The sequence below is a fragment of the Poecilia mexicana genome, unplaced genomic scaffold, assembly GCF_051168715.1.
Source record: "Poecilia mexicana isolate PSO_F unplaced genomic scaffold, ASM5116871v1 scaffold_5, whole genome shotgun sequence".
NCBI lineage: Eukaryota > Metazoa > Chordata > Actinopteri > Cyprinodontiformes > Poeciliidae > Poecilia > Poecilia mexicana.
Genome location: NW_028263374.1, coordinates 11,757,719 through 11,768,248, shown reverse-complemented (window position 1 = coordinate 11,768,248; position 10,530 = coordinate 11,757,719). Strand labels below are relative to the sequence as shown.

General features: G+C 41.3%; 1 protein-coding gene across 1 annotated transcript in view; it reads right to left on the bottom strand.

The window, feature by feature from the left end:
• Nucleotides 1-2,525: 2,525 nt before the first annotated feature.
• Nucleotides 2,526-10,530, bottom strand: part of rassf5 (Ras association domain family member 5) — a 33,570-nt gene continuing 25,565 nt past the window's right edge. Inside the window, exons 3-6 of the mRNA XM_015013529.2 lie at nt 6,057-6,173; nt 5,077-5,368; nt 4,869-4,984; nt 2,526-4,445 (exon numbers count right to left, since the gene is read on the bottom strand). Of these exons, the coding sequence (XP_014869015.2) occupies nt 4,302-4,445; nt 4,869-4,984; nt 5,077-5,368; nt 6,057-6,173 (669 nt within the window). The 3' untranslated portion in view covers nt 2,526-4,301. The remainder of the gene's footprint in view (nt 4,446-4,868; nt 4,985-5,076; nt 5,369-6,056; nt 6,174-10,530) is intronic.

Sequence of the window (10,530 nt, the reverse complement as noted above, 5' to 3'; positions counted from 1 at the left end):
GAAGTGTCTAATCAGAATTGCTTTACTTTTTTTACTCTCGGTATGTGTGAAAATAACCATACAAGGCAAACATCGCAGTAACATAAAGATTACTAAATCTCTTTTTTTCAGGTTCTATTTGCTTGCTCTATTTGCTATTTCTTGGCATCTCTTAGTTAGCTTGAGCCACTGGGATCAACTAATCTCAATCGGCAGTAAATCAAGATACCTACTACAGGGACGACATTGACTTCCAACAGCTATTTATCAAGATTTAATTTAAGGAAATCGTTCCGTATCCATTTAAGATCTCAAGCAATATTTGACACATTTTTATAAATACTTTTTTATTCTGCAAAATCAGCTCGTCTCTTTCTGTTTGTCAGAATGAAGAGTAAAGAAAAGCAGCGTTTGTGTTGTTAAATATTTAAAGCATATGTTTTGTGCAGAACTTGTTAGGGCCACACGTCGCTAAGGGTCATTCACTCCAAATACCCTATGAGGAAAACTGCGAACTGAAACTTGAGAGGTCACGAAGATCCATACTGAGACACAAATAGTTGGAGGCAGCGAATAGGACAGACGGAGTAAGACCGGGCCGGCATGAGAAGGGGACCGGGGCTAAATTCAGAAAGTGATACATGGCGGCTGCAGAGGGTAAAGCTAATCATAGCTCTTTCTCAGAGGTGAGAAGAGGGCCCTGTCTATATTTGCTTCCATAAATATGCATGCTGACACAGATTTAGTTAGCTCCTGGCCATCAGCCAACCCTTAAACACCATATTGATTATTCTTAGCTCGTGTATGTGACAATGTCTATAAACTGAAACGCTTTTCGCACTTTCCTCTAAAGTAGGTTGGGCATGTGAGAGTGTGGGCCAGGCACCCTATTTAACCCCAGCTGCTGAATTTACAGCTACAGCAAAACATAGGGCCAGGTGCAAAAGCTACCTATAGGTCCTTGTGGGGGTTTCTGGCTGTATTTGGTCATAAATCCCGTGACAGACACTGACACCTGTTACTTTATTGCTTTAACACCATATTCTAAAAGGACAGTGAAAACAGAGTTCAACTAACCCAACCCTAAAAAAGGGAACTCATTGTGGAACCAAACTGTCGCTATGATGCGAGCACCAAGGCTGCGGCTCAGGCTGCCGTCGGTAATATTTAGAGGAAATTTTGTTTTAGCCTATTGAAAATTAAATACAAGATAAGCCGACATTAATGTAGCACAAATAACCCACATAATCAAAAAAGATGAGCAGTTCAAACACTAGGAACAGGGAGTTCTGATGTAGCATTTTAGCTAATTCAGATTTAATTATTTAACTCAAGTTCGATATTAAACTATTAATCACGATTGTTACCGCTGATGTTGAACACATACTGGATTTTACAGTGAGGATTGGTTAATAACTTTTCTATTTCAATCTTTGAATTTTATTTCTATTTATTTTTCTGACTTGGAACTTGTAAATCACTTCTGCATAAAAACATGCAGTGCAATTAAATAATGTTTCTTTTTATCACGAACACAAGTGATGGGAAATGTCCAGGTGCTGGTTATTTCACCCAGTCTCCACTTCATACCTTTGTAGTTTTTGACGTCATCTATCGCGGGACATTTACCATTCGTGTGTATATATCGAACAGGGGAATGTTTTGTGTAAAAACCTAAAAAGATTTAAAGGAAAGATTCAAGGGAATTTTTCATAATCTTCTCATCCTACTGTCAGAAAAAGTGCTCATTTGATTTAAACAAATCCAACCTTCCAGCAAGAAGTCTTTCAAAGTTATGTTGCTTTGATCAAGGCCATAATCTGTCACGCTAGCCTGCAAAAAAGTTAAATATTACGTTTTATTACATAAGTTGTCAGAAATATTAAGATTTAAAAAATATTGATCTGTCTTTACAAACATAATTTTATGAATGAGTTGCTTGTCTATTGTGCTTTTCATGCTCATAAAAGTCTCTTTTTCTCACAAACAGAATAAAAGTTTCATGATCTTAAGTCGGTCCTTAAGTACAGTTCTTACAGCACGTACAACGCTGAGATGCTGCAGCCACCCCCCATCAGCTCTTCCTACAAAAGCCACGCCACCCGGGGCGGAGAGCCACATCAGCTTTTGACATCAGAGCAGTAATTTGGAAAGCTTAGTGCGTTGTAAGGTGGCATTTGTAAAAAGAGCCGCTGCTACAGGGCTCTCTGTAAGCAGATAAAAAAAGAAAACACAAAGTAGGACGAACAGCTGTAGCTTCCATGCAGCATGTACAGATGGCGCTTGTGGTCTAGATGAGGCCACCTGCTGGTGGTTTGAAAGTAGTGCAAGTGGGCTTTTCAGAAGGAAATCATGACACAGGGAGATCAGCACTTTCTGAGGTTCATGACTAAACTACACATTGTGTTCATACCAGGGATCCAGTAGGTGGTGCTTAGCTGTGTCACCGACCAAAATAAACATACTAACACTTAATTGGGGATTTTTGTATGTAACTTCATACGAATGTGAAGCAAAACAACTGTTTAAACAAACACATAACAGCATTTCAATAAAGATTTTACCCTTTTATTTCATTTAAATTTCTGTACAGGTCTAGTCATATTTATACACAGTTGTACAAGTAAAACTAAATAAATTGCAAAAGTAAAGCAACACCCTTTACATAATTTCACATGGATGGTTGTGAACCATAAAATAAATAAAATGCACACACACACACACGCACACGCAAACATGCAAACATGCACACACACACACACACACACACACACACACACACACACACTCCCACATGGGATTAGCTGAGGGAAAATAGGGAGCATTCTGAAAATGGGGATTAAAGGGAAAAAATAAAAATAAAAACCAACGTCATTCCAGAAAATCGCACACAAGCAGAAGGATCCACACTTGTAACTCAATCAGGCACCTGAACGTGTGCTGAAACCCACGTTAACGCAGAAAACGCATGGGACAAAAGGCACTGCCAGCAGGAACAGCTCGGGTGGTGAGGGTGGAAACACACAGGTAGGTGTGGGTTTTACAGGGAGGTATGTGCTCATGGACAGCAGGCCTCACTTATCTGAGGATTAGAACGAACGTAAGAATGTCTAATGGATTGTCTCTACTACGCAGGATGACCAAGCGCACACACACTAGATGAAATGATGTAAAAAAAAAGAAAAATCATATTAGCAACAATGTTAAATCTTTTCACTCTTTTTTTCCAGTGTCTACACAATTCATATGCATTGCAAACATATCATAGCCATGATTATGAGTTTTACATATTTTTTGTTCCTTTTTAGGGGTAAGGAAATGAACTAAAACGCATGCCCAGCCTCAGAGTTGTGGCCCGGATCAAGACGTGCAAAACAAGAAGATGATTTTTTTTTTCTATTCTTTTTTTTTTTTTAATCCACCACCTCCAATTCAATTGAAATCCTCTTTGTAAAAGTCAGTCGGCAAGCGTTGGCGTAAACGTCCTCTCTCATTCATAAACAACCCCCAAAACAGCAAGAGTTTGCTCACAACTAAAAGGCATAAGAGCTGATTCTCATCATCTCTCCAGGGTTCTTATTTGTGGATTTAGGCAGTAAAAAAAAAAAAAAAGAAGAAAGAAAGATAAAAGAAAGAAAAAACTAACCACATCTGGCATCTGTGGACATGGTGGGACTGAGTGAATTAGAGGAGAAAAACGACAAGCATCTTTCCTACTTCGGATCATTTCATGTATGGGTTAATATATATAAACACATACTAAGAACATGGTGGCGGCAGCATCATGATGCTGGGATGGACAGTAAAAAAAACAAAACAAACACACCATATGATTGTCCTTCAGCTCCAGCTCGATGCAGCTAAAAGTAATCATGCCTTCTCTTTTAATCCTAATCCTATGTGCAGGGCAGATGAGCTGAGAGACTCATGCATAAGTAACACTTGCAGTAGCAGCAGCAGCAGCAGCAGTAGTTGTTGTAGTAGCAGAAGAGAAGGGAAAAGTGTAAAAACCATCGCTGATTCACATCAGTCATAAACGAGATGTTAAGAAGAAGGTTGCAGTTCCAGATCTTCCCTGGCAGGGGTAAACATCTGTTGTCCGGATCCTGTTGTGGGTGCGGTGGGATTACGTAAGGGGGCCTGCGTACGACCTGAGAAAGTATATGCATCAGCGTGTCTCCTGTCCGTGTCTGAACGTTTGTCGACGAGGAGTCCGAAGGTAAGTTCAGCTCAGGCTCCGCTTCTCTGGACTCAGATCACATGGTGTCCTAAAAGTCCGCGCATCCCCGGGGTCGGAGACATGAGGGGGACGGGGTCAGGGGTCAAGGGCCGTGCTGTTGAAGGGCCTGCTGCAGCTTCTGTCGGTAAATGGTGTACTTTTGCTGCACGGCTCGCACGCGCTCCGCCTCCTCTTTCTCCAGGATGACCAAGAAGTTTTGAAGCTCTGGGACAGAGAACGCGTGCCACTGTGGAACGAAGAGTGAGATCAAAGAAGGACATGAGTTCACTCTTACAGCCTCTTTTTAATGCACTGTTTGTTTTTTTTAACTTTGAATTTATAAAACTCTGCCTTGTAACCCTTTCCCGTTTACTTGTCATGTAACTGAAAAGATAATGCACATGTACACAGCTTTGTAAATGTGTTCGTGGTCCATTCCTACATTTTATAAGAATCTCAATCTCAATGTGCTTAATTAGGATCTTATTAAATTATAGACCAGACCATGCTTTCCAGAATTTTCTAAACTATTGCACTACTTTGCATCAGCCTGTCACACAAAATCCTAATAAAATACTGCAACTATTGCAGTTGTAATGAAAAAGAGAAAAGCTCTACTCTTGGAAATCATTATGTTTGTACGACCGTGTGTGTTTCAAGGCTCCCTCACCTCAACCTCTCCGGTCTCGTTTTCCTTTAGGACAAAGGTGAGCTGCTCAGGATCTGGTCCTGCTTTCAACCTCAGGACAAGAGGATGTTCAGACAGAGGGAGCTTCTGGAACAAGTCTGTACCGGGACAACAATGAGAAAAATAATAAAATCAGGGATTTGTTGGGCATATTGTGCATTAAATAACACGTGGGAGGTATTTTCCTCACCCTGTCCATCTCTGTGCGTCTGCCTGTACAATGCGAACTTGCGAGGATCGTCCAGCACCATGAACTTCTTCAGCAGGCCCTGTATCACCTCGCTGGTGGTGGTCAGAGAGCCGATGTGGATCTGCTTCACACAGTCGGATGGCAAGTAGAAGGACGTCCGCTTTTCCGTACGCTCCCCCTGCTCTCCATCCTGGTCTTCTGACGGGGCGCGGCCCCGGTCGCCCTCCACCGTGACCGGCCGACTGAGCCGCAGGTGGACCTTAATAAAGCCGGTGAAAGAGCCATCTGCAGCCTGAAGCGCATAACGGAAAGACGACAACAAAGGGGAGAGAGTTTTCAGAACTAAAATACAGTAGAGTCTGCCGTAGCACCGGAAGCACTCATTCCAAGACATGAAAGACTTAATGGGGAGAAAAGAACAGTTTTAGAATGGGCTAGTCAAAGTTCAGACCTAATCTGACAAAAGAAAAGTCTGTGGAGTCCCTAGAAGAGAGCTGACAACAAGAGTCGTCCTCCTAATCTGACAAATTTGGAGAATGTCTGCCAGGCAGACTTGGCGAATATTACCAAGTTGACTCCTGAAGGCTGATGCCGAATCTAAAGGTGCTTCAACACAGTTTTAAAACTGTGCACATTTTTCGTTGATTTTCACTTGTGCAGAATATCACAAAATACTACCAATTTTCAATAGTATTATTTATTTCCCTGACAAAACATAAACTGCTTTCCCCCGGTATTTACATCAAGTAGTGCAAATATGCTGCTAAACAGCACAAAGTAACAATACCATTCAACCTTATTAGTCGACAGTATGGCAATGCTACTTTCAAACACGTACTAAAGCAATATGCTCCTTTATTTTTTTCTAACTCATCCGTTTGCATTCCTTTACAACAAATGTAACAAAAAATATATAGTGCTTTTTTTCTGATCAGAGAATTCATCTATGATAATTGGATTTGATGGTTTCCTGAACTCACCAGATTCATGCCATTTTCAGACACCTGAGCGTTGTACGACTCTATCTTGGCCCGGACTTCTTCCTCTGACAGCTCCTCAGCGCCTCCTCTCTCCTCTTCCTCCTTTGTTTCACTTTGCTGGAAGGAGAAAGGAAATATCAGTCAGTAAGTGGAGGACTCTCATGGTCTAATCAGTGCTCTATATTTAACAGCAGATGGCGCTGTTACAGTTCTCACAGTAAAATAAATAAATAAATAAAAATCCTATTGAAGATTGGAAAAGTTGAATGAAACTTTTTAACCTCTATTTTGTTTAGTCTTTGAAGGAAATATTAAGCTGATAATGAGTCTCCATGCTCTTCCCCACACAGAAAAGCTGCTTTTTTTTTTTTTTTTTTTTTTTTTGCTCGTCATCCATCCTCAGCAGTGAGATGACTCAATGCTCCAGCTGTATTTGGAGTCAAGAAATATTGTGAATGGAGCTAATAACACAGTCGACACGAGACGAACGCCTTCCCCCTCGCTCTTATTCATCCCTCTGACAGAGAGACGGGGAGTGAGGGAGGAAACGCATGAAAGGAGGAGAAGGATGGAGGGAGTCAAACAGTGGGAGGCCCTGAGTGAGGGATGAGAAATGATGATAGAATGGCTGCTGAGCATGCCTTAGCAACACAGAGTTTGACTGGGTTATTTATAGTACAGTGGGATCCATCCTCTCTATCTCACAATAGCTTCTTCTCTCCCCTCCTCAGCCCCACCGCCACTTCCCTCTCACTCTTCTACAGTTCGTTTGCATTTTCTGAGGCAGTGGGAGAGCGTGGGAGGAAGAGAAAACATTGTCGGGGGCCGGGGGAGGAGGAGAACGGGGGGATGTCGGGGTCACGGCTGCAGGAAGGGTGAGTTTGTGCCTGAAGTACAGACAGACAGACAGGCTGCAATGAGTCCTGGAGGACAGGAGAGCAAGAGGAGCCCCCGGCATCGTGAGGAACAAAGTTTAAGGACGATTCTTGAGTTTGGTTCAGAAATATTCAATCACAACTTGGTGAAATGGCAAACGTTACTCTGTGCAGGACACACGCTCTTCATATCTTTTGAATATATTTTTCCTGGGGACTTGACATAGACATATTTGGACTTCACGTAACGCGCTGTGTGGCTGAAAGTTATCACCACGGTGACACAAGTTTGTGCAGTTTCAGCAAAGAAGCGCTTGGATATTCAGGGAAGTTAATAAAATCAGACAACGGTTTCTTGACCGGTGATCAGAAAAAACAAGAAATCTGTATCAGACAGTAAAAGTCAGATCAGCGCATCTACAACATCCCAGTGTGTGAATAATTTTCGGCTCAGCTGAATGCACCATGCAAGATTTATATGCTTGAGAATGGATTTGGTGTTACTTTAGAGAGCCATCAGGATGTTTTGCTAGTAATTAATTTCATGACCAAAAACAGCAATGATAAAACTCTGTTGGGAAAGAAATAACAAATTAATTTTTTTTGTAGTTTTATGCATAAATTACTCAGAATCTGGCCTCCATGTCTGCAGTGAAGCCGCCACCAGTAAACACTGAAAGTCTATTTTATCTGTTTGTTGCACGGCACCTTGTCACTGCAACATTCAATGCGCGTTTTCCTGTTTTGTGAAATACATCATCGCCATGGTGACCTGTGGTGGCAGCAGCATCGTACTGTGTGAATGCTTTTCTTCAGAAAAGAATTGATGGAGCTAAATAAGCTCAGCAAAACTTTTTTTTTTTTTTTTTTTTTACAGATCCTCTACATCTAACCTGACTGAGCTTCAACTATGTTGCAAAGATTCTTGGACTTAAATTTCTGTCTCCCATGTGCAATTTTTCCTTCCACTTTGCTTGACTTCCCAGCAAAATATTCAAATCTGATATATTAACCATGTTATTACATGCACTGAGAAGTGTCTAATTGTAAAGTAGCTTGCAAATGTATTCATGCCTGCTTAACTTTTCCCCTTTTGTCATATGATAACAATAAACTTTAAACAAATAATAAAACAGGAGACATACTGTAGAAACGTTCCACCTCTGACCTTTTGTCTTTATCTTTACAGGCCCATAACCTATTGAGTTTACTGACCTGTTCTCAAGCATAAAAAAAAACACACACACACACACACACACAATAAAGCTGTATAAATGTTGCGCAAGTGCCGAGCGCTCCAGGGATGGGAAAAGAATCTGAGGGTTATTGTATGTAGGAGTCGGACTCCTTCCAGAATTCCTCACAGTCGAAAGCAACGGAGTGAAAGGAGCCTTGCAGGAATTCCTGCGTTTGTATGAGAGTTTCTAAATGTAACGGAGGCCGTGCCCTGCCCTCCCTTTCTGCATACCAGTGAGAGTGATGGGAGCACAATGGAGCAGGACGGTGTGGGTGTAGCTTCGGAGTCCCACAAAGCCACCCGGTTGGGCCGGGTCGCTTTGGAGCTGCTGACCGAGAGTCAGAAGGACGAAAAGCTACGTCTGCGGTAATTACTAGGAGGTCATGTGTTTTCATGGCTTCGTGCTCCCTCTGTCAGTACGTACCTTTTCGTTCAAGTAACATGCACACAGAGAATGTTATCTGATTTTGGCTTGAAAAAGTATTTATAATCTTAATATTTTATCACACTATCGCTGTAAAGTACAGTGTGTTTTATTGGGATTTTAAAATCAGCACAAAGGAGTTTATAGCAGTGAAGATGACCGTTTTTGCAAATAAAAATCTAAGTGGGCCATATGTTAGCACACAACCCGTTTTAAACTGACATCTCTAAAATAATCCAGTGCAACTGATTCCTCCTGGAGGGAGTCACCTTATCGAGTTGGGGAGTTAAAAGTTCGCAGTAACCCTGGAGGAGCTGCAGAGATCCACAGCTCAGGTGTGAACGTCTGTCAACGCCTGGATCTGGAATAACTTGTAAGTGACACACAAACGTTCAACTAAGGGTTCTGGTCAGATGGCACTAAAATCTACCATTTCGAACCCAGAACACACCATCACCATGGTGAAACATGGTGGTGGCAGCATCATGTTGTGGAATACTTTGAGTTCATGTATCACATATAATCTAAAAACAAAACAAAACAAAAAAAAAAAAACAATCTTTAAGTTTGTGGAGGCAAAATGTGAAAGACGCACCATGAATGCTTTCACAGTAGTTTCAGCTTGTGTTTTCAATCTCTTGTAGAACACGGACAGTTGTTTTGCTTTAGTTGTGAGCATGCATTTGGAAAATTTTCCATCCCTTTCAACTCAGAGCAAGGCATGACAGCTGATGACACAGGTGATTCCCTACTAAGTCTATAAAAGCCCAGCCTAATTGCTGAGTGTCCAGCATCTGTTAGCTGGATGTTCAGTCTCTGTCCGGTGAAGATAATAACACTGCAGGTGACAGAGAGCAGACAGATGCCATGTTATCTAATCCATCAGTGTTAGTGTGGCAGGTGTCGGGTGCAAAACAAATGTGTAGGATGTCTTTGACGGCCATGTAAGCGCAACACAGACACACACACACACACACACACACACACACACATATATGCCATGCAGAACCTGAGGGTGAAATTAATAATCGTTGCTCTGTCTTGCACTGCTGACATGAGACAAGAGAGGTCAGGACAGCTTGAAATGTCAGAGCTGCAGCATGCTCCATGTTTCCTTAATCTGACCAGCTGCTCCTTAACCTGTGACAGTCAATGCCAAATCACACCATCTGTGTTTCCGTGTGAGAATAGATTGCATGTGCTGGTGTACAATGAACGTAGGGTGCCGGCAGAGAGCGTTTGCACGAACACATGCAGATTTAGTTTCACAGCTTTCAGGCTTTCTCACATGCGAGTGTGTGTGTGTGTGTGTGTGTGTGTGTGCGTGTGTGTGTGTGTGTGTGTGTGTGTGTGGGCGTGTTCGTGTGTGTGTATGTAAATGTGTTAGAAGATGCAAAATCATGTTTCTATTCCTTCAGAGAACACTGGCTGTGTTATTTTCCTGGAAATTCAGTCTGACAGTTTTTACATATAATACTACTGATTACTGAATAAGGAAATGCTTTTTCTTCACATCCTTAAAAAACATAGAAATATAGTACTATGGGTAAATTTCACTCTTTGTAATATGAACCCTCCAACACCATTTAACATATGCTTCTGAAGAAACAAACATAATTGGGTAACACTTTATTTGAAGGGGGTTGAATAAGACTGTCATGACACTTTCATAAACATGACATAACACCTGTCATGAACATGAATAAGCCTTCATGAATATTTATGACTGTTGTCATAAAGCGTCATTCGCTAAATTATGACATTTTTAATACAAAGTTGACATTATTCAAAATGTCTTTGTTATGACAACTTGACATGAACCAAGAAATCATTACTGTTTAAACTTTACCTTTAATAACATAAAGTTACCTCATTTTTAAAGTGCAATCAGTAATACTTTTATAACAAATTTATATCAGTAATGATTTCTTGGTTAAT